General features: G+C 37.1%; 5 protein-coding genes across 5 annotated transcripts; 3 read left to right on the plus strand and 2 right to left on the minus strand.

The window, feature by feature from the left end:
* Nucleotides 1-216: 216 nt before the first annotated feature.
* On the plus strand, nt 217-2,157 carry LOC108825506 (peptide methionine sulfoxide reductase B3). The gene is made up of 3 exons (XM_056994106.1): nt 217-479; nt 1,510-1,666; nt 1,780-2,157. Exons 1-3 carry the CDS (start codon nt 376-378, stop codon nt 1,936-1,938), a joined length of 420 nt encoding a protein of 139 aa, XP_056850086.1. The 5' UTR covers nt 217-375; the 3' UTR covers nt 1,939-2,157.
* A 904-nt stretch (nt 2,158-3,061) lies between these two features.
* LOC108823545 (K(+) efflux antiporter 3, chloroplastic) lies at nt 3,062-7,558 on the plus strand. Its single transcript, XM_018596776.2, has 17 exons — nt 3,062-3,466; nt 3,548-3,895; nt 3,988-4,089; nt 4,173-4,253; nt 4,350-4,451; nt 4,607-4,684; nt 4,774-4,842; nt 5,002-5,052; nt 5,141-5,254; nt 5,360-5,461; nt 5,538-5,672; nt 5,753-5,934; nt 6,036-6,171; nt 6,258-6,431; nt 6,506-6,667; nt 6,760-6,849; nt 6,943-7,558. Exons 1-17 carry the CDS (start codon nt 3,416-3,418, stop codon nt 7,453-7,455), a joined length of 2,490 nt encoding a protein of 829 aa, XP_018452278.2. The 5' UTR covers nt 3,062-3,415; the 3' UTR covers nt 7,456-7,558.
* An 11,143-nt stretch (nt 7,559-18,701) lies between these two features.
* LOC108823375 (derlin-2.2) lies at nt 18,702-20,452 on the plus strand. The gene is made up of 6 exons (XM_018596557.2): nt 18,702-18,971; nt 19,071-19,170; nt 19,397-19,611; nt 19,695-19,778; nt 19,850-19,903; nt 19,986-20,452. The coding sequence occupies exons 1-6, from the start codon at nt 18,873-18,875 to the stop codon at nt 20,166-20,168; spliced, it is 735 nt and encodes a 244-aa protein (XP_018452059.2). The 5' UTR covers nt 18,702-18,872; the 3' UTR covers nt 20,169-20,452.
* A 472-nt stretch (nt 20,453-20,924) lies between these two features.
* On the minus strand, nt 20,925-23,149 carry LOC108823374 (cardiolipin synthase (CMP-forming), mitochondrial). Its single transcript, XM_056993816.1, has 8 exons — nt 22,619-23,149; nt 22,483-22,549; nt 22,332-22,406; nt 22,172-22,223; nt 21,846-21,931; nt 21,619-21,693; nt 21,419-21,513; nt 20,925-21,325 (listed from the first exon to the last, which is right to left on the minus strand). The coding sequence occupies exons 1-8, from the start codon at nt 23,086-23,088 to the stop codon at nt 21,232-21,234; spliced, it is 1,014 nt and encodes a 337-aa protein (XP_056849796.1). The 5' UTR covers nt 23,089-23,149; the 3' UTR covers nt 20,925-21,231.
* Nucleotides 23,150-25,875: 2,726 nt separating this feature from the next.
* Nucleotides 25,876-26,649, minus strand: LOC108824976 (uncharacterized). Its single transcript, XM_018598332.1, has one exon. It carries the CDS (start codon nt 26,647-26,649, stop codon nt 25,876-25,878), a length of 774 nt encoding a protein of 257 aa, XP_018453834.1.
* Between the last annotated feature and the right edge of the window lie 15 nt (nt 26,650-26,664).

The raw sequence follows: 26,664 nt of genomic DNA on the forward strand, positions 1-26,664 counted from the left end.
TATATAGTTTCTATTGTAATATAATTCAAATATAAATATTAGATAGTCTGAATTATTTTAAATATTTTGATAAAAAAATATTTAGACAATTCAAATTTCATAATTTCTGATATTTAAATATTTTTTTAAATCTATTTATAAGTAACTATTTGAATTTTATATTTAAAAATAAATAATATATTTAAATATATAATTTAAACATTAAAATGTCCCGGGCTAGTCACCGGTTTAAATGAGGGGTACAAAGTCAAGTCTCTCTCTCTTTCCCTCACGTCTTCTCCTCCAACCATCGTCAATCGCTGCATCCGATTCGATTCCCCTCGCCATTCCGTCATAAAGCTTGTACGGTGGTAGTTTTATCGATTCGCGGGGAACATGGCGGCGGCGGCGGCTACGGGATCGGTGCAGAAAGGAGAGGAGGAGTGGCGTGCGGTTCTTTCACCTGAGCAGTTTAGGATTCTCCGTCAGAAAGGCACCGAGTAAGCACGCTAGCAACCCCTTTCTTTCTTTCTTTCTTTCCTTCTTCGATTGTGCATAGTTAGGGAGTTCTCTTTCATAGAAAATTCAAAGGGGAAAACATCAACGACTTTTTTTTTTGCAATTATTAATGAACATTGCTTCTTCTGATGATTATTGTGAGTATGTCTGAATCGAGTTTCAAAAACATAGCGATCCAAGTATGTACACTACTTGTTCAAGATTATACTCCTGATGAGTATATATATGTGTTTGAAGATTGTATCTGTTACTATACAGCTGCTTGTTACTTTAAGAACACAGAGTAAGTTTCTGATGTAGATTTTAAAATAGTTAAAAGGAGACTACTACTACTCCATTCTTTTTAGTGATTGTTATTATTATTAAGCAGCTTCCATGAAATGTTTTATATAACTTCTTCAAGGATTTTACCATCGAGATGAGGGTTTGTGGTAACAGTTAATGATCTCTGAGTCTCTTTCATTTACAGTTAATAATGCGTAAAAACAGAATTATGTTGCTCTGTCTTGTTAATTAGTAGCTTTCATGAAAGGTTATATATAGCTTCTTCAAAGGGACCATCTTTGTTACTCCTTAAACTCGAGATGAGAGCTTGTGATCACAGATAATGATTCTTGACTCTCTTTTACCTATAAATAGGCTATAATGTGTAACTCAGGTTTAGAACTCTGTTGCTCTGAAAAGTTATACTACTTCATGGATAACCTATTTAGTTACTCTTTAAACTTGGGATGAGAGCAGATAATGATCTCTTAATCGCTTTTAGCTATAATGCATACGTTGGGAGGTCAACTTTAGAACTCTGTTGCATTGCCTTGTTAGGTTCTGTTCTGTCTTTAGGACCATGAAAATGTCTGCGCTGTAGTCGTAAGGTTACAGACTTTCTAGTATTTGATTTAGATATTGATACAAGAGAATTCGGCTACGAGACTACTAATAAGTTAAAAGTCCTTTTGTGTTTACTAGTTGTCGCGCCTTAGCAATCATGGTTTGCTTTTTGTTGATTTTCAGATATCCAGGAACCGGAGAATACGTTGATTTCAACAAAGAAGGAATATACGGCTGTGCAGGTTGCAAGACTCCTCTTTACAAATCAACCACAAAGTTCAACGCAGGTTGTGGCTGGCCTGCATTCTTTGATGGAATCCCTGGTGCCATAACCAGAACCGTAATTAACTCTCAAAACACACACACACACACACACACATTTTTCATGATTTTGATCACCAGAAAAAAATTTGGCTGAAACTTCTCTGTTATATGCATTGTAATATTTACCAGGTAGACCCAGATGGGAGAAGAATAGAGATCAATTGTGCAGCATGCGGTGGCCATCTTGGTCATGTTTTCAAAGGAGAAGGTTTTGGTACTCCCACCGATGAACGCCATTGCGTCAACAGCGTCTCGCTCAAGTTCTCTCCCGCAGAGCCTTCCTTGTAAATCAATCTTTGGCCTTTTTTCTCTCTCTTTTTTTCACCAAAGAGAGTGAAGAAAAGACAGAATAAGAATCATGCAAGTGTGCCTATATAAATACTGTTGTGATGGTTTATCTTTTGCTCTTGTTTGTATTTGTTTTTTTCTTTTCAAATATACATCATCTGGGTCATTTTGTGACACAACTGTATGATTTGCACCTAAATAAAACCCACCTTTGCTATGTTTGTCAATGCCTAGACTACTGCAACTACTATTTTCACTGAGATTATCTGAATAAGTTGAACATGAGCTTGTTGGCACTTGGATCGTTAAAGGGATCCGTGTTATCTTCTTACAACTGTAGTCTGCTAGTGTTCCAATATGTTTACTTGGTAAGAATGGACACACTGTTATTGTTCCTGAATGCTTTGCATTGCTAGTTTGAATTCAGTCTCAACATATTCAACCAAAATCTGTACTTTTTTTTAATTTAACCTGGGGTATCCCGGGTCGAGACCCAGACTAATCTCTAAGGAGAGGTGCAGTCCACGGATGGACCCTCTCTCCGAGTTTTCAAATGGCTGAAAACATGGCCCATATCTGCGTGGCCACAAATCAGGGTAATTTGAGTGGCAACGGATTCGAACTCAGATCCCTTAGGGATCCTGGAACGCTATGTACCACCCGACCACTGACTCGTGGTTAAAAATCCAAATCTGTACTTACCTCTCTTTTTTTTGTTAAAAAATTTGTAATTATCTCTAAATGTTATTACAGGTGACATTTTTCTCCAACTCACCTTCTATTTTGAGATTACTATTTTTGCTAATTTTCTTTTATATTTGATGAAAGAAATGATATTTCTCTATTTTCAGAGAGAAATTAGAAATAGAGAAGGGAATACTAGATTAGAATGATCTTGGTCTTTAAATTATAGATTAATTAATTAATTATAATTATCTAAAAGGCTCGTGAAAGAACATTATCCACAATGACACGTGCTAAATATAATCCTCATATAATCCCTTACTGAACCAGACATAACCGGTTTCCGGTTTAGACGCCAGCCACAATTTCCCCAAAGATGTCTTCTTCTCTACAATCAGAATCCGTCTGTGTGGCCTGTAACGCTTCAATATCAGCGAAGTCTTCAGGTAATATCCACAAAAAAATATAATGATACAATATTTTAAAAAAAAAAGAATCTTTCTCTCTCTAGACGTGAAAGTTCCCTCCTTTATCTATCTTTCTCACTCCCTACCCCCCTTGTACGTATGTACGTATATATAATCACATATCTGGAGATACACAAGGTGTTCTCGTGTCTGACGTGGGCTTTTATCTCCCTTAGCTTTACTCAGTTTCAAACGTAGAAGCAGGAGTCTTGGTTCTGTATTATTTTATCCACTTGGGAAGAAAAAAAAAGAACATTTTTTTTAGAGTTTATGGATGACGAAAGTTAAAGCCTTTAGGCTTTAGTTCTGTTGGTTTCAATCTCAAAATGGCTATTAGTACTATGCTGGGGTCCATCTCTTGTTGCCCCTCTCCCAAGGTACTTCCCTCCTTTCTTCTTTGAAGCTTTCTCCTTTTATGTGAACAGTTTCAAAGCTTTGTTGTTGAATCTTGATCCCAGGGCTATGAGGTAGTTAAACAACACAGTGGTCGATTGAAGCAATGTGTTTTCACGGTGAGAGCGTGTGTGCCTGTGTATTCTGAAGGCGTAAGGAGCTATGGGAACAAGTTGCATTCTTCTTTTGGTGGTAGAGGTTTAGTTGAAAGAAGGGTTTTTCTGGATACTTCTAGACGGTTGTATTTCCGAGGTAGATGGACTGAGTTCTCAGGGAGGAGAGTGGAGACTTACGCAGGGGTGGATGTAGCAAGTGCTGTTGATGTCATCAACGATCTTGGATTCGATACTTTGACATTCTTGATGGTCACTGTTATCATTGTCCCTGCCTTCAGAGTCCTCAAAGCCAGTCCGGTACTAACAAAAATTCTACTTTGGGGCTTTGGTTTTATAATCTTCTGTTATGTATTAACGGTTTTGTGTTTTTTTTTTGATGGTTTTGGTAGATTCTTGGTTTCTTCTTTGCTGGTGTTGTGCTCAATCAATTTGGTTTCATTAGAAATCTCACAGATGTTAAAGTTCTTTCAGAATGGGGGATTCTTTTCCTGGTAAGCTTTTGAATAAATAATGTTTTAATGCATTGAGTTAAAGGGTAATGATTTTTGGCTTGCCTCTGATTGTTTTCTTGCAGCTCTTTGAGATGGGACTAGAGCTTTCACTTGCACGTCTTAAAGCTCTTGCAAAATTTGCTTTTGGCATGGGATTAGCTCAGGTTTGGTCCTTATAAAGTTGTCTAAAACCGCTTACATTCCTTCCTATAACTTCACTTCTTAAACCGTTGTTATGTTTGATTTTGGTTATTTTTCAGGTTTTGTTATGCACGCTTGCTTTCACCGCTTTTGAGCTCCCACCAAATGGAGCCATAGGGACAAGGATTCTTGAATTCCTGTTTCATTCAAGGCCTGACTTGGTTAGGCCTTTCACTTGGTGTCTTCTTAATATCCCATTGACGATTTGTTCGATGCATTTCAAGTCCTGTTAATTTAAAAGGTCTTTTCTCAATGTGATTATGGTCTAATAATAACTGTCAATCTCTGTACTTTCTGTAAAACAAAAAAAACTCAGGTCAACATCAGGAGCATTGATGAGGCTATTGTCATTGGCGCTGCTCTATCATTGTCTTCTTCAGCTTTTGTTCTACAGGTATTATTAGCACAGTTGCATATATCACCAATCAAGACTGAGTAGGCTTCTTTCTTATTACTCTATTGACAACGTTAAAAATGTAACAGCTTCTAGCAGAGAAGGGTGAGCTACCTACAAGATTTGGCTCAGCAACCTTGGGGATTCTTCTTCTACAGGTTCTGCTTATCCAGTATATCTTCTATCCGATTTTTTGAAATTTTTTTGGATTTGGGGAAATTCACCAAAAACATATATGCAAAAATCTTGCGCAAAGGCAAACACCTGAACGAGACAAACACTTTCGCTTACTACTATACTCCTTGCCTCGCTTGCAGGATATAGCCGTTGTACCATTACTAGTTGTTCTTCCTGTGTTGGAGAGCCAGGTACCTTTGGCTAGCTGCTTTAGACTTCTATCAGTGTTAACTTAAGACCATTTTCACCTTAATATCTTAATCTCTGTAACTTTGCAAGAATCTTGTTGGGGAAAGTATCTTGCCAATGCTTGCAAAAGAAAGTGCAAAAGCTCTTGGTGGGTTGGGCATTCTCTCCCTTGGTGGAAAGTTCCTTCTCCGGAGAATCTTCGAGGTAACCTTTTTACACTAATCCCCTTTTTTGTATGTGAGTGAATAGAGAGGACAATGTTTGATTTGGTGAATTGCTTAACAATAAGAGCACAAAACAAATATTCAGGTTGTTGCAGAAACAAGAAGCTCGGAAGCTTTTGTGGCCCTTTGCCTTCTCACAGTTGCTGGGACTTCACTTCTCACTCAAAAGCTTGGTTTCAGCGACACGGTTTGATTTTAACTTCCATTTTCAACATACAAAATGCCAAGGATATCCTCCTAAACTCAGTTTTCTTTCTCTGAAGCTTGGAGCTTTTCTTGCTGGAGCACTTTTAGCAGAAACAAATTTCAGGACACAAATAGAAGCTGATATTAGGCCATTCAGAGGTTTGCTTCTTGGTCTGTTCTTTGTAACCACAGGAACTTCCATTGACATGGAGGTAAAGTGTTATATATTGCATTGCATTGCATAAAGATTCTCAGCAGAAACATTTTAGTGTTTAAAATCTTTTTTTAACAGGTTCTGTTTAGAGAATGGCCTAATGTCCTCACACTCTTGGCTGGTCTGATTGTGATCAAAACACTGATTATAACCGCACTCGGTCCCAGAGTTGGACTCACACTCCAAGAAAGCGTAAGAATCGGTTTCCTTCTCTCTCAGGGAGGTGAATTTGCATTCGTTGTCTTCTCTCTAGCTAACAGGTCTTTTATCACATTACTCAAACATCTCCAAATATTATAGATTCCACTTTTCCTTTCTGATTAGGTGATCATGATTGTTACAATCATATATATATGTGCAGGCTAGGAGTGCTTCCACTTGAGCTGAACAAGCTTCTCATTATCGTAGTTGTTTTGTCAATGGCGTTAACACCTACGCTTAACCAACTTGGAAGAAGGGCAGCCGATTTTATAGATGAGAAAATTGGTAAAGAAGAGGTATAGAATTCTAATACTGCGCTTAGATGTAAAGAAACAATAGTGTTTTTGCATCCATCACGTTGTTATGTGGACATGTTGTGCAGAATGTAGATGAAGAAGTGAACTTCGACGTTAGTGAATCAATTGTCATCATTGGATTTGGACAAATGGGTCAGGTGCTGGCGAACTTCTTGTCAACGCCATTGGTCTCAGGAGTAGATAGTGATCTCGTGGGATGGCCTTATATTGGTTTTGATCTGAATCCTGCTGTAGTAAAGGTACTTAACAGAGATTTTATTAGAAACTGGTTAGGTCTCTTCTTTTTGAATATGTTTGTGGGGTTTTGTGGCAGGAATCAAGGAAACAAGGTTTCCCGATACTGTATGGAGATGGATCTAGGCCATCGGTTTTGCAGTCTGCAGGTGTTTCATCTCCTAAAGCAATCATGATAATGTATAAAGGCAAGAAGAGAACCACTGAAGCTGTGGAGAGACTCCGTCTTGCCTTCCCTGCGGTGCGGTCTATTTCACTACTCTTCCTTTATCAGTTAGCTTTGCAAGCTTAGGGGACTTAAAATGTGGTTGGTTTTAACTTTGTTATTACCAGACTAAAATATATTCAAGAGCTCAAGATTTACCTCATCTTCTTGAACTAAAGAAAGCAGGAGCCACAGATGCAATTCTTGAAAATGCAGAGGTAAAGTCTCATTTTGAATCTTGATTTAATGAGAGTTGAGTGTGTCCTGAGAGTGAGTTTTGTTTTGATTTTTTTTTTTTTTTTGGTTCACAGACGAGTTTACAGCTTGGTTCGAAGATGTTGAGAGGGTTTGGGGTAATGTCTGATGATGTGAGCTTTCTGAGTAGAGTGTTTAGAGATTCAATGGAGATTCAAGCTCAAGATGAAATCACTGCTGCTGAAACCAATGCTGCTGCTGCTGCTGCTTCTGCTTCTGCTTCTGCTTCACAAGTTCCCCCGCTCATGAAACCGATGCGAATGAAGGCTTCTGATACTGCAGATCTCCAGCTCGTTAAGCCAGTGCAAGTAGAAGCTTCTGATTCAAAGGCAGACTCTGCAGAAACCAATGCTGCTGCTGCTGCTGCTTCACAAGTTCCGCCGCTCATGAAGCCGATGCGAATGAAGGCTTCTGATACTGCAGATCTCCAGCTCGTTAAGCCAGCGCAAGTAGAAGCTTCTGATTCAGAGGTAGACTCTGCAGAAGTTCTTGAAGAAACAGATGATGGTTTGAGTCAGCCTGAGACTGATAATGGGCTTGTTGGTAAAGCTGGGAAAGCTCCAGAATAAACAAAAAAAAAAAAAGATTGATACTCCCACATTCTTAACAATTTTTTTTATGAAATGTGCAGTGAATATTTCAAACCAAATTTCCAGAAAAAAATTGCTATTATTCCTTCTGTATTTAATTTATAACTTTTTAGCTTTTCATAATTTCTGAAAATAAATTAAATCTGAATTATAAATATATCTTAGATTAACATTTTAATAAATTTTAAATAATAATTGAGTAAACTTATTTATTTTTAATTATTTATAATTTATGATTAATAATTATATATTACAGAAATATTAAATGTTATCAAGGTCTACCAATCCCCTAGTCTATATTTGAAAAGTGATTTCGACATGTGTCATCACCATATTAATTTTGAAAAAAATAATGACATGATACACTAACAATGATGACATGGCTTGAAGTAAATTATGACATGGATATTTACATATTGTGTTGATTTATATTTAAGATACTTTTATAAAAATATGATAATAACTTATAGATTATTATGACATATTTACATTTAATATTGATTTATATTTAAGATAAATTATTAAAATATGGTAATAACTTATATATCATAATTAATATAACAATAAATAATAAATTAAATAGAAATATAATAATAATTAAAATTTCTAAATATCATTTAGCTAATTTTTAATAAGTATATAATTTTTATTACAAAAACACCTTCAAAATACTATGCAGTTTTAAAAAAAGAATAATTTTCTTTAAATAATCACATGGACATTTACATTTATGGGAGAATTACCAATTGTGACTCAAAACTTGGAGTCAAACCCAAAAGAGTACCCCAACTTGGATCAAAGGCAAACGTAACCTAAAAGGCTATTGAAATTACAACTATCTCCTTGTGAACAAACAAAAAAACGGATTTTTTTTTTACGTTTCTACCCCTCGCAAGTCGTCTGTAAACAGACGACTTGAAAATAAGTCGTCCAGACGACTTTAAGTTAAGTCGTCTGGACAGTTATTCTTAAACATAATTTAAAAATTTTGTAAAAAATATTTTGATAAGTGAAAAATTGGAATTATGTAATTAACATATGTCTTAAGAGATATAAATTAATATATAACAAATTTCAATTGTTTTCAGCCCAGATGAGTGAAAGTAGTGAGTCATGATATTCTTTAGTTTATGTTTCATCAACATATGTTGTAGTATTGTATGTGTTCTTAGGGTTAGATTTTGGAAAGCATTAAAACCGTTTTTGAAAATTTTTAAAATTACCTAGGCGTGTTCATTTCTGTGTATAGTAAACACTATTGAAGTATAATTTGATTTTATAACGTGGTTAGTAAGTTAATTTAGTCATTTTAGTTTAGGGGTTCATTTTAGGGTATTGAACGACTTAATATTTAGTCTTCTGTTCCCAGACGACTAAATATTAGGTCGTCTGATGTACATTATCAGCCAGAATAAGTCGTCTAAACCGGACCAAATCTTAAAGTTTATCAATGTACTTTTAAAGCTAACCGGATTATTTACCCAATATATAAGGTGATTTTTTTTTTTCATTTTCCGCGAAATTCAGAAACCCTAACAGTTCTCTCTCACCGGCGATATCAAAGGCGATTCGAATTCCCACTATTTCCGAACAACCATCGTTCTCAACGTCGGCTATCTATCTCACTTCATTCTCACCGTTGTCGCCGCAGCTTCTTCTAACCCTAGCGCCACCGATTCCTCTAAACCCTAGCGCCCCCGCTTTCCACTATTTCTGAACAAACCGTCGCCCTCGCCACCGTGCTCACCAACGTTCTCACCGCCGCTTCCTCTAAACACTATCTAGAACCGCCGCTTCTTCTAAACCCTAGCGCCGCCGCTTCTTCTCTGTAAACCGTAGCGCCGTTTCTCTGTAAACCCTAACGCCGGTAAGTCATCAAACTCGTGGAAAAGATGAACATAAAATGTTGTCTCTTTCAATTTAATCATTCTCACCGTTTCACGTTTATTTTTTTCAGATCTATAACCAAAATGACGAGTACTCCAACTCCTTCTGCGACTAATCAGGTCTGCTTGAAATTTTTCTACTGGAAGACTTGTAAGTAAGTCGTCTGGAAAGTCTTCAACCTGGACGACTTAGTACGTCCATTTGGAAGACTTTCCAGACGACTTAAATATAAGTCGTCAACTAAGTCGTCCAGTTGGACGACTTTCTAGACGACTTATATTTAAGTCGTCTACTAAGTCGTCTGGAGTAACAATTAAGGCGTGATTGATTTAGCTTGTGTTCTGACTTCTATTGTTGTCTTTGATTATTTTGCAGACGAAAATGATGGATATTCCAGAACTCCCCCGTAGGTTATACATATTAGGGGAAGAGCCAGAACCCCACAATAGCATTTCGTATCATACGGATAACACGAAGTTGCATACTGCTCTTAGGGAAGCTCTCACTGATGCTGAATTTGAAGAGCTCAAGGAGTCGAGATTGGGAGTTTTCATCAAGTTCAAGGAGCAGGGATTTGGTTGGGCTTCAAGGCTGGTTCACTACTTGCTCGGTTTAAAGCTGGACATTAAGAAGAAGTACGAGATGTGGTGTCTCGTTGGTCCAGAACCTGCGAGGTTTTCACTGTTAGAGTTTGAAAACATCACTGGTCTAAACTGCGAGTACATCGAGGACCTTGAGACACCAGAATGTGAAGTTACCCCAGAGATGGTTTCTTTCTGGGGGATGATGGGAGTTCATCTGGAAGCTGGGCCAACTACTGAACAGATAATAGCAGCACTGAAGAGATGCGGGGATTGGTCCAGGGAAGATCGCAAGCGACTCGCGTACCTTTCCATCTTCACTGGATTCATTGAAGGGAGAAAGTTCTCAAGCGATACACGAGCTGTTCTGGCAAGGCTAGTGATGGATTTAGAACGGTTTGAGAATTATCCATGGGGGAGAGTCGCGTTTAAGGTGCTGATGGACTCTTTGTGGAACAAAGATATTACTGGCTGTTATACCGTGGATGGTTTATACAAGTTCTTCAGGTCTGGGCGTACACAGCTATTCCGGGATTGGGTGCTAGTATTGGTCTACCCAGAGCAAACAGTCCGTCTCCACCGATTCTGGCTTACGAGGGCAGCAGAGGCCGCAGATTCATGAAAGCTGCTATCTTGAGTCAGGTACCTTTCCATCTTCACTTAATTAAGTTGTCTGGAAAGTCTTCCAGCTGGACGACTTAGTAGACGACTTATTATAAGTCGTCTGGAAGGTCTTCCAGCTGGACGACTTAGTAGACGACTTATTATAAGTCGTCTGGAAGGTCTTCCAGCTGGACGACTTAGTAGACGACTTATTATAAGTCGTCTGGAAGGTCGTCCAGCTGGACGACTTAGTAGACGACTTATAATAAGTCGTCTGGAAGGTCGTCCAGCTGGACGACTTAGTTGACGACTTATAATTAAGTCGTCTATTTAGTATTTTGTTTCAAATATCTAACTCGATTCTTCTTCTATTTACTGCAGACCCGCGTGATCAACTTTGTTGAGAAGGACATTAGTGAAATGTGGCCAAAATGGGACTCTGAGGTTGAGGACGTGCCCGCGGAGAACATCATTAAAGTCATGTATGATCGGAGACCGTGGAAGTGGACCATGGATTGCTGGGAAGTCACTGGTACAAAACCTAAGTTTGTGACTCCATCGAAAAGAGCCAAACAGATGGTTGTGGTGGAGGTGGAGGAGGAGGAGGAGGAAGACAATCAGAGACCTCGGAAGAAAGCTCGTAAAGAGGCTCCTAAAGAGGCTCCTAAAGAGGCTAGAGAAGAGGCTCCTAAAGATGCTAGAGAAGAGGCTACAGAAGAGGCTAGAGAAGAGGCTAGTTGGGTGACCAGAGAGGAGTTAGAAAATATGTTCAAGGACTTAGGTGACATGATGAAAGATGGGTTTAAGAAGTGCATCAGGGAGATTAGGAAGATGTCCGATAGATTGGAAGCTGTGGAGAAAAAGGTTGGTGTCACCAATCAGGCTACCCCTCAAGCCAAAGAAACCGGGGTTAGTAACAAACAGCCTACCCCTCAAGCCCTAGAAACCGGGGTTAGTAACAAACAGACTACTCCTCAAAAGGATCAGCCTACACTTCAAATCAATCATCCTACTCCTCCTACCAGACAGCCTGCTCCTCAAACGAAACAGCCTGCTCCTCAAACGAAACAGCTTGCTCCTCAAACGAAACAGCCTGCTCCTCAAACGAAACAGCCTGCTCCTCAAACGAAACAGCCTACTCCTCAAAAGGCAAAGCCTTCTCCTCAAAAGAAACAGCCTTCACCTCTGCCCAAAGAGGTTAGTATCAAATCCTCTCCCAACAAGAATTAAGTCGTCCAAGGTCTTCTAGTTGTCCAGACAACTTTTATTTAAGTCGTCCAGGGTCAACTAGTCGTCCAGACAACTTTTATTTAAGTCGTCCAGGGTTAACTTGCAACTTTTATTGCAGAGATTGTTGCCGGAGGATACAGCAGATGAGGCGATCTCGGTATATAAGATCTTGCCGGAGGATAAAGCAGATGGTGTCACCTCCAAAGAGATTGTTCCTCTCACTTCCACTGACCAACCGAGCTTCGCTTCCAACGATCAACAACCGAGCTTCGCTTCCAACGATCAACAACCGAGCCTGGTTGTATTGGACAAAACAGCTCCCACTGCTGTTGTGCGTGCAAGGAGTGAACGAACGAAGAAACCTGCTCCTACGCAGATATCTCCTTATACGGCAGAGAGAAGGAAACTCCTTAGAGTGGGAAAGTATAATCCATTTCCCACACTAAACAGACCTAAGTTGAAGGAGCTCGCTGATTGGTTGAAAACTGATCCGTAAGTGATTGCTTTACCCATAATAGCTTGATTTAGTCTACCAAAAATTGATTGCTTTTTTGTTTGCAGTGATTATTTCACTAAGCTAGAGGACAAACCACGTACATCACTAACTTGGTGGTATCATAAACTCCGGACACCCAAAGCATGGCTGGAAGACGTAGTAAGTCTTCTGCTTATCTTTAAGTCGTCTGGTAACTTGTCTTTGTATAGATTTGTAAATATATAAGTCGTCTGGAAGGTTTTCCAGCTGGACGACTTACAAATAAGTCGTCTGGAAGGTTCTAACTTGTATTATTTTATATGCAGCATATAGATGCTTGGATGAATGTGCTGAGGCAGAGGTATAAGGAGAACCCACAATGTTTCCGGAGCGAGCGAATGTGCTTCCTGGATCACAACTTTACCCAGTCTTGGAGAGAACAGTATCTGTTCTTCAAAGCATCGTCGTCTGATCACAATAGTTTAGGAAGAATGCTACCTAGTGGGGCGGCGAGTTTGTATGACGGATCAATGCCTTCATTTTGCCAATCAAACAAGAAGTTGGGGGAGGACATTGATGATATCTATGCGCCACTGAACTTGGACAACAAACATTGGGTTGCTATTTGGATATCGATCCCTAAGAGGCACATAGTCGTCTGGGACAGCATACCTTCATCTACCATACCAGAAAGATGGGATGAGATAATGGAGCCTTTTCTCGAGATGGTCCCTTATCTGCTTGTTGAGTGCGGAGACCAGATGCATGGGTTGGAGCGATACACATATGAGAGACTGCTGAAAGATGTACCCACGGCCAACAATGGTGATTGTGGCGTGTACGCTGTAAAGTACATTGAATGTCATGCTCTTGGGGTCCCCTTTAGCCCTAAAGACTTTGCTAGGTCCAATGCGAAGACTATGAGGGATAATATGGCTGTGGTTATATGGACGGAGCTTGTTGATCAGCATTTGAAAGATAATGAGGATGGTGGTATGTTTGTGGGCATGTATGATTAGATACACAAATCTAACTTGTATAGATTTTCTAACTTGTATAGATACACAAATCTATTTGTATATTTGAACTATTTGTATACACAAATCTATTTGTATATTTGAACTATTTGTATACACAAATCTATTTGTATGTTTGTGGGCATGTATGATTTATTTGATTTTCTAACTTGTATAGATTTTCTAACTTGTATAGATTTTCTAACTTGTGTAAGGTTTTCCAGCTGGACGACTTACAAATAAGTCGTCTGGAAGGTTTTCCAGCTGGACGACTTACAAATAAGTCGTCTGGAAGGTTTTCCAGCTGGACGACTTACAAATAAGTCGTCTGGAAGGTGTGGACGACTTACAAATAAGGTAGTCTAAAAATAGTAGAAGGTAGTCTAAAAATAAAATACACTGGACGACTTCGTAAAAGGTCGTCTAAAAAAATACACTTGAAGGGATAGTAGAAGGTAGTCTAAAATAAAACACACTGGATGACTTAGTAGAAGACTTAGTAGAAGGTTATCTGGTAGACGAAACACTGGACGACTTAGAAATTAGTCGTCTGGACGGGTAATCAAGACTGGACGACTTAAATTTAGGTCGTCTGGACAACTAGTCAACTGGTTGTGTACATTGTGGTTTCGTATGGCCAGTTTCCTTGCAGTTTGAGCATCTCTGTGCCCTGTGTTTCTTCCTGGGTTTGTGTCCTCTCATCCTAGATAGCTCCAACCAAGATTGCCATCTTGATTTCTTCTGTCTCCCCGGACCACGCTTTACGTTTGGAGGAAAGCATTCTCGTTCCTCAATATGTTGTGACACGATAGGATATATATTCTCTGAGTATCCTGCATACAGATGATTCTTTGAGTAAAGTGGACATACAAGTGTGTCGATATGCACACCAGCATGTGTTCCAGCTGCTATAGCATGAGAGCAAGGTATTTTCTCCACTCCATAGACACCACAATCACACTTTACATGTTCCAAATCAACCACACAGTCCATTTTGCCACCTTTGACAAAGAAACGCCATCCATCAATTGGTTCGACCGTCATCGTATCCGCTATCTCTGATCGAACAGCAAGCAAGTATTCAACACCCCGGCTATGTTCAGTTGGGAGACTCAAAGCATCTTGTCTCCTTTTCCAATACCATTTTCCTAACTTCTGCCTTATGAACTCCAGCAGGAACGGAATCGGAAATCCTCTTGCTCGCTTCAGTGCGGAATTAATAGATTCAGCGATGTTGCTTGTTTTTATGTTGAACCTGTTCCCCTTACAATAAACCCTTGACCATAGCCTGGCGTCGGCCTTCTCCAAATACGTTGCAAGTTCCGGGTTTGCACTCCGTATCTCAGCCATGTACCGGTCAAAATCGTAAACCGTGTGCGCATAAGCAGCCCCTTTCACCAAGTACATGAGATGTTTCCCTTTAAACTTTTTGACAATGTTATCTTGAAGGTGATAATAACATATTCCTCGGGTTGCCCAAGGAAACACCTTCTCACACGCACTTTTAATGGCCGCGTGCCGGTCAGAGACTATCACCAGAGGCTTGTCATGAGATATACAACTAGCCAATTTTGTGAAAAACCATTCCCAAGAAGGTTCATCTTCAGCATCCACGATCCCAAAAGCCAATGGGAATATCTGAAAATTGCCATCTTGTGCGGCTGCAACTAACATAACACCTCCATACTTTCCACTTAGGTGAGTTCCATCCACCACAATGACCCTTCTCTGATACTTAAAACCTTTGATAGAAGCTCCAAAAGAGAGAAATAGATACTTAAATCTTTTCTTAGAATCAAGTTCTATAGCCGTGATAGAATCAGGATTTGCAATGGAGATTTGCTCGAGATATGAAGGCAGACGCGAATACCCTTCTTCTGCTGATCCTCTCACCAATTTTTGTGCATATAACAGTGCTCTGTATGAAGTGGTGTAATCAAGCGTCATGCCAAACATGTTCTTCATTGCATCAGTGATATGCTGTGGAGTTATCCCATCAATGATCCCAACACGATCAATGAAAAGACTACCAACATACTTTGGAGTACAGTGTCTCCGCTGAGCGATTCGGTCTCCAATTGAGCATAAATGTTTTTCCACATACTTTGTTACCCAAAACGTGTTTGGCCCATGTTTCACACTCGCTCTGATCTTCCATCCACAACCGCTAACCCGACATATTGCCACAAGGAGAGTTTTTGTTGATTTGTATATTCTGAAAGAAAACCTACCCCTCACTGCTGTCAACCGCAGCTCTGAAAGCAGTGCATCCTTGCTAACAAAACTCTGGTTGACATAGATGCTGGTACAATCCGATTTTCCTCCTTCAATAGCATTTGTCTTAGCATATGTCTTTTCAATTTCTTCAAAACAAATATTATCATCATCTTCCTCGTCCTCATCTAGAACCTTTCCATAAAGACTGTAATCCCCACCATTCTGATCCGTTTCACCAACAATAGTGTTATCAGCATCCTCCTCCCCATTTTCCTCCTCCCCATTTTCCTCCTCCCCATCTTGATTTTCATCTTCAACAGACTCATTATCACCAACATCTTCAAAACATTCATCAGCTTCATCATTATCACCAACATCTTCTTCCCATTCACCAGCTTCATCATTATCACCAACATCTTCTTCCCATTCACCAGCTTCTTCTCTTTTCTCTGAAACCGTTTCCACCTTGCTGCGGCTTGATACACAAAGACATACTCTATGCGTTTTGAGTATCTCGAGCAAGTTTCGAACTTGTCTATCACTTGTAACATGAATGGGAGGACTGCCTGGAGTCATCATCATTTCTGCTGGTAATGAGTAGCTAATCTCCACAGTCACTGATCTCATGTCCAGGTTATAATCTTCTTGAGCCATTGCAACAAGTTCAGCATGTGTTGAATCTTCATTCAATAAAAACAATCTTGCTCCTTTGAGATCATCAACCACAAAATCCCAACGGAAATCTCTCAACAACCATTCTCCATACACTGCATGTAACTTAAAAATCATCTGCAAATATTCAAAATAAAACACATTAGTAAACATAGAGAAAATGAAGAAGTTCAATAAACATTATCGCAGACGACTTAGATTTAAGTCGTCCAGAAGACTTAAAGGTAAGTCGTCTAAAGAGGTCACTTTTGCAATTGAAAATTAAAAAGGACGACTTAGTTCTAAGTCGTCCGGCTTTGTTTGTTAAAAAAAAATTTCAGACGACTTATATATAAGTCGTCTACGAAAAACGGGCTAGTTTTGCATTTGACCGAATCGTGTCAGATCTTTGACTATTTCTGGACGACTTATAATTCAGTCGTCTCTGGAAAGTAAAAATTTCAATATTTTATTTAAACTAGACGACTTACGTGTAAGTCGTCCTAGGTTAGTTTTGTAATTGAAAAATAAAACTTGAAATTTAACTTTCTCCAGACGACTTAACTAAAAGTCGTCCAGCTAGACGACTTAATTTAAGGTCGTCCGGGATAAGCAAGGTTTGACCAGAAAATTGGGAAAAATTCTGGACGACTTTGCTTTCCCCGGACGACTTTAAATTAAGTCTTCTGACGGGACGACTTTATATTATGTCGTCTGGTAAAAGTTAACTTATGAAGTTTTATTTTTCAACTACAAAACTAACCTAAGACGACTTACACGTAAGTCGTCTAGTTTAATAAAATATTGAAATTTTAACTTTCCCAGAGACGACTGAATTTTAAGTCGTCCAGAAATAGTCAAAGATCTGACACGATTCAGTCAAATGCAAAACTAGCATGTTTCTCGTAGACGACTTATATATAAGTCGTCTGGAGTGTTTTTTTTTCAACAAACAAAGCTGGACGACTTAGTTTAAGTCGTCCGTTTGACCAGAAGACTCATCAGTAAGTCTTCTACACACAGATGACTTACTTGTAAGTCTTCTACGCGAACAGGTTTTGAAAAAAATTCAAATTCGTACCTTAAACTAGGTGAGATGACTTCGTTTGCACACATGGTCTTCTCCAACCACCCAGAACCTCAAACGAAAGCAACCGTAAGTCAAAACGAAAGAAATATGGCTCTGTCAACCATCGCCCATATTTTGAATCAAAAGCTTCAGTTTTTTGGATGAATATGGAGAGAAAGTGAAAGAAATGTTGTTTTTAGTTCATAACAATTGAAACAGAGAGAGTGTAAAGAGATTTACGTGCATTAAAGGGCATTAAAAGCTCCAAACAGTTCGTACAAGGTTGTTCCCACTATTCATGGCAGTGGCAATATTGTAGATACTTGAAGAAAATGAGGTTTAGACAGTAAAGAAGCCATTTTCGAAAAACAAAAAAAAAAGGTTAATGGCATTTTCGTAGATAAAATGCAGATGTGGGGTTAAAAACTCAAAAAAAAATGAGTCAAAAGAAAAGGTTAGTTTTCTGTTTGACTTCAAGTTTTGAGTCACTTTTGCAATAATCCCTACATTTATTGTTGATTTGTATTTTTAGTAGATTTTTAAAATATGGTAATAACTAATAGATCATCATTAATATAAAAATTAATAATATTATGTTATAAATAGAAACATAATATTATTTTGGAATTTTCAAAATTTAATTCTATTTTATAATTATTATTAGTAAAACAATTCTTCATAATTATACAGTTTTAAATGTAATTTTCTAATCCCAATACTATTAGTTTATTTTTAATATCCATAAATTTTATAATATTATTTAGTTTTATGTTTTGATAATTATACATTTAAAAAAATGTTCTCTTACATTTACAAAATTTGATTTAATACATTTTAATAAAAAGATATAAATTAAAGAATATTTCAAAATTGTAATTCTAAATATATATACATATATACTACTAAATATACATTTAATAAAAATAAATTTTTTAACCTTAAAGTTTTACATATGATTAAATTAATATTATATATTGTAAGCAAATAATAAAATAAAAATTAACAAAATTTGTATTTTAAACTAAATTTAAATTTTAAAACTTTTATTTCTGCACATGGTGCAGGAAAACACCTAATACCAACTAAAATAACAAGACTTCTCTTAATTTTCTATAAAAGGATATCAAAGTTTCAAGTTCTAAAAAAAAATGAATTATGCAAATTAATATTAATAAAAACTATTAATAAGAAAATCATTAGAGGTAAATCTTATAAGACAGTTAAAGATGGTGTAATGAGACGTGATTTAAATTTTAACAAGTAAATTATCGATTTTATAGTAGTCTATTTATTATTTATTATTATATTTATCATAGTTAACAACATCAAAATCGTTAGAACTTTGTTAACAATTAGGCTATATTGTAAATGTGATTACCTAGCTGTTTTACTCTACCCCATGTGAACACCACGCCGTTTTAGTTAGAGGAGAACGACAAGCACGCTAGAGAAAAACGCCGACGTCATTAGCCTATTCCGATAGGAAGGATGATGTGTGAAAAATACGAAGAAAACGAATTTCTCAGTTTTCGATTTTTAATAAAAGTTGTGAATCTGAAAAACTCATTGCGATACTCCAAACCAAAAAGGCTTCCACAGATTTATTTCCGTTTGGTTCTATAGGGTTCTCCGACTGAATTTTGCTAGCCGGCGAATTGGATTGGAAAATGGCGCAGGGGGTAGAAGAATGGTACAAACAGATGCCGATCATCACTCGCTCCTATCTCACGGCGGCTGTTGTCACCACCGTCGGATGTTCCCTCGATGTATCCTCCAATCTTCATTTTGAATTATTAGGGTTTCGTCTTTAATTCCACTTTTGTTGATTGATTTGGGGAGAGGGGTGTGTGTTTTGTAAATTGCAGATAATATCTCCGTATAGTCTCTACTTGAATCCAACCCTTGTGGTGAAGCAACACCAGTACTGGCGTCTCTTTACCAACTTCTTGTATTTCAGGAAGATGGGTAAGTCTCCTCTCCAGGCCTCAGGATACTGTATTTAAATTGGCTTTATAACTGATTTTGTGGGATCACATGTACAAACATCTTGCATCAGTTATCATGATTCATCCATTGATGCACATGTTATGAAATGTTCACTTTTTTGGATTTGATTGTGTATTATTCAGTTGCCTAGTTAACTATATGGATCTGTATCAATCTTGTGTTTTTTTTTTTTTGTTTTGGGCAGATTTGGACTTCATGTTCCATATGTTCTTTCTCGCACGTTACTGCAAACTCCTTGAAGAAAACTCCTTCAGGGGAAAGACTGCTGATTTCCTTTACATGCTCCTCTTTGGTGCTACTGTTTTAACTGGTATTGTTCTCCTTGGCGGAATGATTCCCTACTTATCCGCATCCTTTGCTAAAATCATCTTCCTCAGCAACTCCTTAACTTTCATGATGGTTGGTCACTTGTGTCACGCTTTGTATTATTTTTCACAAATCTTAGGTCATCTCAATACCTAAACTGTCTCCTCTGTTTACAGGTATATCTGTGGAGCAAACAGAATCCTTATATTCACATGAGTTTCCTTGGTCTTTTCACCTTCACAGCAGCTTACCTACCATGGGTGAGTCTCTTAACTTTCTCCCCTAAACTTCCTCCAAAAAGTAATAAACAATGCAACCTCTGCCATTGCAGGTGCTTCTTGGGTTCTCTGTCCTTGTTGGTGCCAGTCCTTGGGTCGATCTTCTGGTATATATGCTTAATATTCCCAAAATCTCTTCTTCAATCTCTATCCTCCACATAATCTTTAACCTGTTCAAAAACATTTCAGGGTATGATAGCAGGTCATGCTTACTACTTTCTGTCTGAGGTGTATCCGCGAATGACTAATCGTCGTCCTTTAAAGACTCCAGGTTTCCTCAAAGCCCTGTTTGCAGATGAACCAGTCGTGGTGGCACGGCCAGAAAACGTTAGGTTTGCTGCTGCACCTTTCGACGAAATCCACCAAGACTGATCACTACACTTTCACAACCGGAACACCAATTTGGTTTGGTCAGATATAAAATGGTATGCAGTGGAAGAAGATAATAGCACAAAGCCTATTGACTATGACACGCTAGTTGTGAAGTAGTGTTAGTCTCAAGTAGTCTGGTGTCTCTTGGTTCCTTCTGGTTTCTCTCATCGTGTTGTGTATACAGATTTGCTTTCATTTTAGCGCTTATGTTCTCTTTATTGACACACTCAAGTTGTACACAAATCTCCAGTTATGTCTACAATGTTAATTATTGTCTTCGAATATCAGAACTAGCACTGCTGTTTTTGTCCGATCGAGCCCAGCCGACCAAACCAAAATTTTCGGTTTTTTTGTTTGGTTTAGAACGATTTTATAAATTGGTTTGGTTTTATATAGTTTTTAATTATTTTTTGAAAAAAAATATAAATACCAAAAATCAAATTACCCAAAATAACTGAATTTAACTGAAAATATCATAATCTTTTAGAAAACTAAAATCTAACCGAAACAAAAAAAATCAGTTGAAAAATAAATTAAAAATCAAAATTAACCAAAAGCGAACTGGTTTTTTCTGGTTCACTTCGGTATAATTGTGGCCAAACCGATCTGAATAAAGCGAAGTATCAGAACTTGCGGGGCTAATTCAAAACTGAACAAATGCTTTCCTTCATTCTTGTCAAAAAACCTTTTCAGAAACATTTTTTTTTTGTAACACCAGAAACATGTCATCTTCTCTAGTTAAGTTGTCCATAAAAGAGATCAGAGATTGCATTCTCGCATGTGCCAGTTTCTATTTAATTTTCTCCAATGTGCGATTATCATCCACTTTCAGACACATCTCTCTTTACCAGAAACTAGGAAAGTCCCAAACAAAAACCAAAAGCCTCACTATTTTTTTTTTGCTAAAGACAAGACATCATTTCTCAGTACTTCACAGGCTATCCCTTTCTCTATATTTAAAGTTAGCGGGTAGAAACAGTAAGGAGCTGCAGATTACTTGAAACAGCAAGACCTGTTCAGGCATTTCCGGTAAGCGACCAGAGTGTGGAGTAATTAGATGTTACTATGATCTCTTAATCATGGAGATAGGTTTCTTCTTCAAGTACTGTGCTCCATAAGCTGCTGTTGAACCCATAGTCGTCGAAGCAACTAACCAGCTGGATACAAGACAAGTGAGACCAATAACAAAATTTCAGAACACACTCCGTATGTTTATAACTAATCCAGACTGTTAGTTTAAAAGAAGGTACCTTAGATAAGTGATCCATGTCTGTGTATCTGGATTCCCAAATTCAGGTTGAAGTAGTGCGCCAGCGACCAGAGCTAATTGAAAAACCGTATTCACCTGTCCATAACAATGTTTTTTAACCAACCGGTTATCCACACCAAAAGATGCCATTTTGCTGTGTGTGTGTGTGTTTTAGCACGATCTGTTAATTAGAGATCATACCTTGCTTATAAACAATGGTTCTACTTTCTGAGGGCTTGCACCATCGAGGTTGAAGAAATCACTCCATTTTTTCCACTGAAAAAAAAAAAAGGCCATACGTGATTTCAATCAGTAGACTCAGCTTCTGTGTTCTTTGATAAACCATATGGTCGAGCGGGAAAAGGAAAAAAAGAGAAGAGAAACTGATTGGGACTGGGAGTTCTAGTTCTAAAGTTGCAGAACTTCACCTTCCAGTCTAAATTTAATGCCCTTAAGTATACTGCACCGCCGACTAGTGCAACATCGCGGAACACCACAATTCCAACCAGGCCAGCTTTGAACCACAAATGTCACATGCACCCACCAAGATTAATCAGTGAAAAACTAAGAAAAAGGTTGTATGCAAGACAACTAACTAGTAAGATCAACTTAGTGGAGTTCCTCTCTATACAAAAACTAAAGTCACAAGCTTCTACAGAGGTCAGTTCTTAAAAGGACTGAAACTTGATCTAGACTGCAACCGGTGATCTCAATATTCAATCAGGTAAAAGAAAAAAAAAAAGAATATACTCACGATGTAGAAGATCCTTTTGCACCATTGCCAATGCAACACACCCAATAAGAACCTGAAATCCAAAGTAAAATAACCAAGAAACCTGAGGTCTCAAAACTGAAACTTGAAACCAGAGTCAGAGCAGAAAATAACACACAAAACAGATAATTAAATATTTTACCTTGTCAGCAAGAGGATCAAGGTAAGAGCCAACCACAGAATCAATCTTCATCCTCCTAGCCATGTAACCATCTAACTACAAAAACCAAGAGTCTTTAAACAAGTAAGATCCAAAACAATGTTATTCTTAACCACAAAGAAAATGAATATACCCAATCAGTAGCTCCAGAAACAGCCAACCCTAGGAAAGCAGGAGTATACATCTCATTCAATATCATCCTACAATCCAAGAAACAATCAATCATTCTTCATCCTCTAATAGGCCAAAGAGGTAGTTGATACACATACCACCAAAGCACAGGACCAGATGCTAATCGAGCCATAGAGATCAAATTCGGCACATTCACAAAACTCTCCATTATCCCTCCTCCTCTACTCTCATCCTCCTCCTTGGCCAAATCGCGATCCACTGACTGTAACCCTAACCTCGTCCTTCTCCTAATCCGATCCAATCTAACACTCAGAGCCTCGACCTTCCTCAAAACGCCGCCCCCGTTCCCTCGCCAGTGGAGAGGCGTCGCGGACTGCAGCAGTTTCCAGGGAGGAGAAGACAGGAAGAGAGGTCCGTGGAGAGGGACGAACCATTTCGAGAGGGGAGACAACCGGTGAGCGAAATGTGGGAGCAGCGGCGGAAACGACGGTGCGATCGGAGAAACAGTTCCGCCGGAAGAAGCTGCGGCGGCGGTGGTGAAGAATGGTCTGGACTTTTTGAGGGGATTGGTTTCAGCTAGCTTTCTTAGAGATCTGTACAACGCCATCGATTCGTCTTCCTTCAATTTTTTTTGTGAGTTAATTGGAATTCGAATTAGTTACGGTGACGGGGACGACTAGGTTTTCGCTGCTTGAGGGTTTTGACTTGAGCCACGTGTAAGTTTCATCGATACGTGGAAGCTTTATGTTGCGTGGCAACCGGGTACTTTACACGCGATAACGGATAACCAATCCATATTTCCATTTGTGTCGATAGGGAACACTAACCGAGATGAAGGAAAATTTCTTTAAAAATATGCAGATAATTTCCATTTGCATGGTTAAAAGAAAAAAAAAGTAATTTCCATTTTCTGATAAAATATACTACATCCCCTCTTAAAAATAAGAATTTTTAGGTTTTAATCTTGTTCCACAAACAAGAATTTCATACATTAATATTTACTAGGTGATTCTCCCGTGCTCATGCACGGGAATAAATACTTATAAAATAATGAAATCATAATAATTGTCAAACATTTACATATTTTCATAACTTTCGAATAATTTTATAACTTATATATATATATGATGAATAAAAGGAATTGTATTAGGTATCATTATATGGATATAAATATATATGCATTTGTTCATAACTTTTATATCATGAAAATATTATTAAGTATCATTATGTTCTCATCTTAATTAGATATGTGATTCCATGTATAATAATTTGGATCAATTCATGTATGGTATTGTTGAGCTCCATATTTGGTTTCAAAGTAAAAAAAAACAATTTTTAATGAAGTTAAAATTAAAATTCTATTTTTATTTCATTTAGTATGGTTCATTCTATTAGATTTGTAAATATATTTATACAAGTTTTTATAATTTGATATATGTTTTCTGAGAAAAAGAAATATAAAGCTGGAATTGCATTAATAAATACTTCTAACATTTTAAAATTTAATATATGTTATTTTGGATAAAATTATATAAAATAAATTAATGTGCTAAGAGATTGAGAATTGAATAAGCAAACCAATTCAGAAATATTTCAAAACTTCATTGTTTATTTCGAATTCATAAGGTAGTTACACCCAAAAATTCAAAAGATTGTATTTATACATATGTTTTCATCTTAATTATGTATCTTATTTCAAATATAATTTTTGGACAGTTCAAGTTTTCATTATTGGATATGTTTTCACATCTATTATTTCAAACTGAACAACTGTTTTTTTTACTTTAATAAGATTAAAATTGGATTACTCTTTTTAGCTTAATTTAGATCAGTTCATCCTTTTATATTTCTAAATATATTTATAAATCTTATAAAATTTGATAAGTTTATTTTTAAAAAGATAGAAACACACAGAAAATGTTGTAGTTGCATTCATGAACATATTTTATAATATTTGAAAATTCATGTATATATATATATATATGAGTATTTATAAGACAACTAAATCCTAATAATTGGTAAATCATCACTTGTTTAGAATTGTAAATACATTTTATAATTTTATCAATGAAAATTAGGTAAAATTTTAATTTATAAATTTCTTAATGATATTAGATGATCACTTTACATTGTTTGAAATTAATTTTCTTTAAATGATTAAATCAAAAAAATAATCATTATAAAATATGTTTTCTTAAAAATTATCTTAACTATTTTCTTTTGTAAATTATATATATACACCTATATATTTTGAAAATTATTAGATATTCATTTTTATTTATGTTTTTAGGGAAAATATAAAGTAAGAAAAAATAAAGTCGTTTTTGTATATAAAAATTCTATATATTTTATAGATATTTCCTTTTATTATATATGGGTTTATAAAATAAATAAACTATAATAAAAAGGATAGTTAAAGCTTTATTAATAAAAAGGAAACTAAACAATTTTTAGTAATGATAATTTGGTATAACTAAGATTAATTCATTAAGGGTATTCTTGTAATCAACCATCGTAAGAATCAACGTGAGTGCGACACATATGAAACTGACTTTTCAAATAATATTATAGAGATTTTAAACATAAATTAACTAATTTGCAATTACTTTTACAATGTTTTATTTAAATGCAAATTTTTTGGTAGAGACAACTTTACTTTTCTACAAACGTGAATGGTTAAGGAAGAAGTTTAAATATTGGTAAGTGGGAATTGGTATAATTACAACCATTAAAAAATATTTTGAGTAAAACATTAAACACAACTGATTAAAAAAGTGTGTATAATTAGTCCAAAAAAAGTGTGTATTTATTATTTCTTAATTTGTGTAAACATCTAAAAAAGTCTTATATTTAGAAACGGAGGTAATATGAACTATTTTGACTTCTTGTTTAATACATGAATTAATTTGTATTGATTATCAAGTACATAAATTTTTTATAAATTTTACATATCATTTTGCACGGCGTTAATTTTATGTAACAGAATGATGATGATGTTAATGTTTAATTAAACACATATTAAAACTGGGAAAATAAAATTTCTTAAAGAACACACGAAGTAATTTTTATATGTTAATAAAATATATAATTATTTAAAATCTCATTTAGTATACGAACTAATTTAGTTCATGCTTAATACATAAACTATTTTTTGTTTTTCATACACAAACTTTTAAAATTTACATCTTTTACACATCGATTTAGACGATTTCGACTATGTTTAACATTCATTTAACATATGGTTAAACTGTGAAATATATGTTCACCCTCAGTCAAAACCTCTCAAATTGATTGAACCTTAATTAAATTGTTTTCAATTCGAGTTTGACACTTTAATATGTTCCAACTTCTTTTTTTTTGGGCAACAAGAAGATTTATAAATCTAAACCAGAGTTCAGTACAAGATAAGGCGGGAGTTATGCAGTGCCGATTTCGCGATGGAGTTGGCTACAAAAAGCTCCATCGGATATGATTTCGAGTTGATAGCTCTTGCGAGCTCTCGGGAGTCGGTTCGAAACCAGACTTTGAGGTGAGATAAGCGCTTTGCTTCCAACAATGCTTCCCTCATGGCAAGCGCCTCTGCCATAAGAGGTGATGAGACCAGTTCCAATGCTCGCGATCCTTCCGAGTAGGTGGTGTTATCAGCTTTGCGGAAAAGCCATCCCAGACCTGCTCTTCTTGTATCAGAGATCCATGCCGCGTCGGAGTTGCAGAGGAGAGCGTCTGTTGGAATAGGCGGGAGCTCTGGCTCAATCTGCAGGGGTTGTCGGACAATATCAGTTGCTGGTTGCGCTTGTGACCATTCACGAGCATTAGAGGCAGCTGTATCCATTGCTGTTTTTGCAGGCAGTGCTCTGTTCTCGAACAATAGAAGATTGCGTGTAGTCCAGATTCCCCACAGGATACAGGAGGTAAGCTTGCTTGCGACTCCAATGGGTGGGAGACTGAGACATGTCGACATGATCTCGAAAGCTTCATGGAGTGACGAGGTGCCGGAAAAATCTGGTAGAGATCGTAGCGGGGCCCTGTTCCAGACTTGTTGCTCAAACGGGCAAAGGAAGAAGAGGTGTAGTGCGGTTTCATCCTCGTTGCAATGTGGGCATGTTCCCGTTGTGTTGATGCCATGGTTCCTCAGATTCGCTCCCAGCGGTAGAGCCCCTCGAACCATCTTCCATAGAAAGAT

The sequence above is a fragment of the Raphanus sativus genome, chromosome 9, assembly GCF_000801105.2.
Source record: "Raphanus sativus cultivar WK10039 chromosome 9, ASM80110v3, whole genome shotgun sequence".
Lineage (NCBI taxonomy): Eukaryota > Viridiplantae > Streptophyta > Magnoliopsida > Brassicales > Brassicaceae > Raphanus > Raphanus sativus.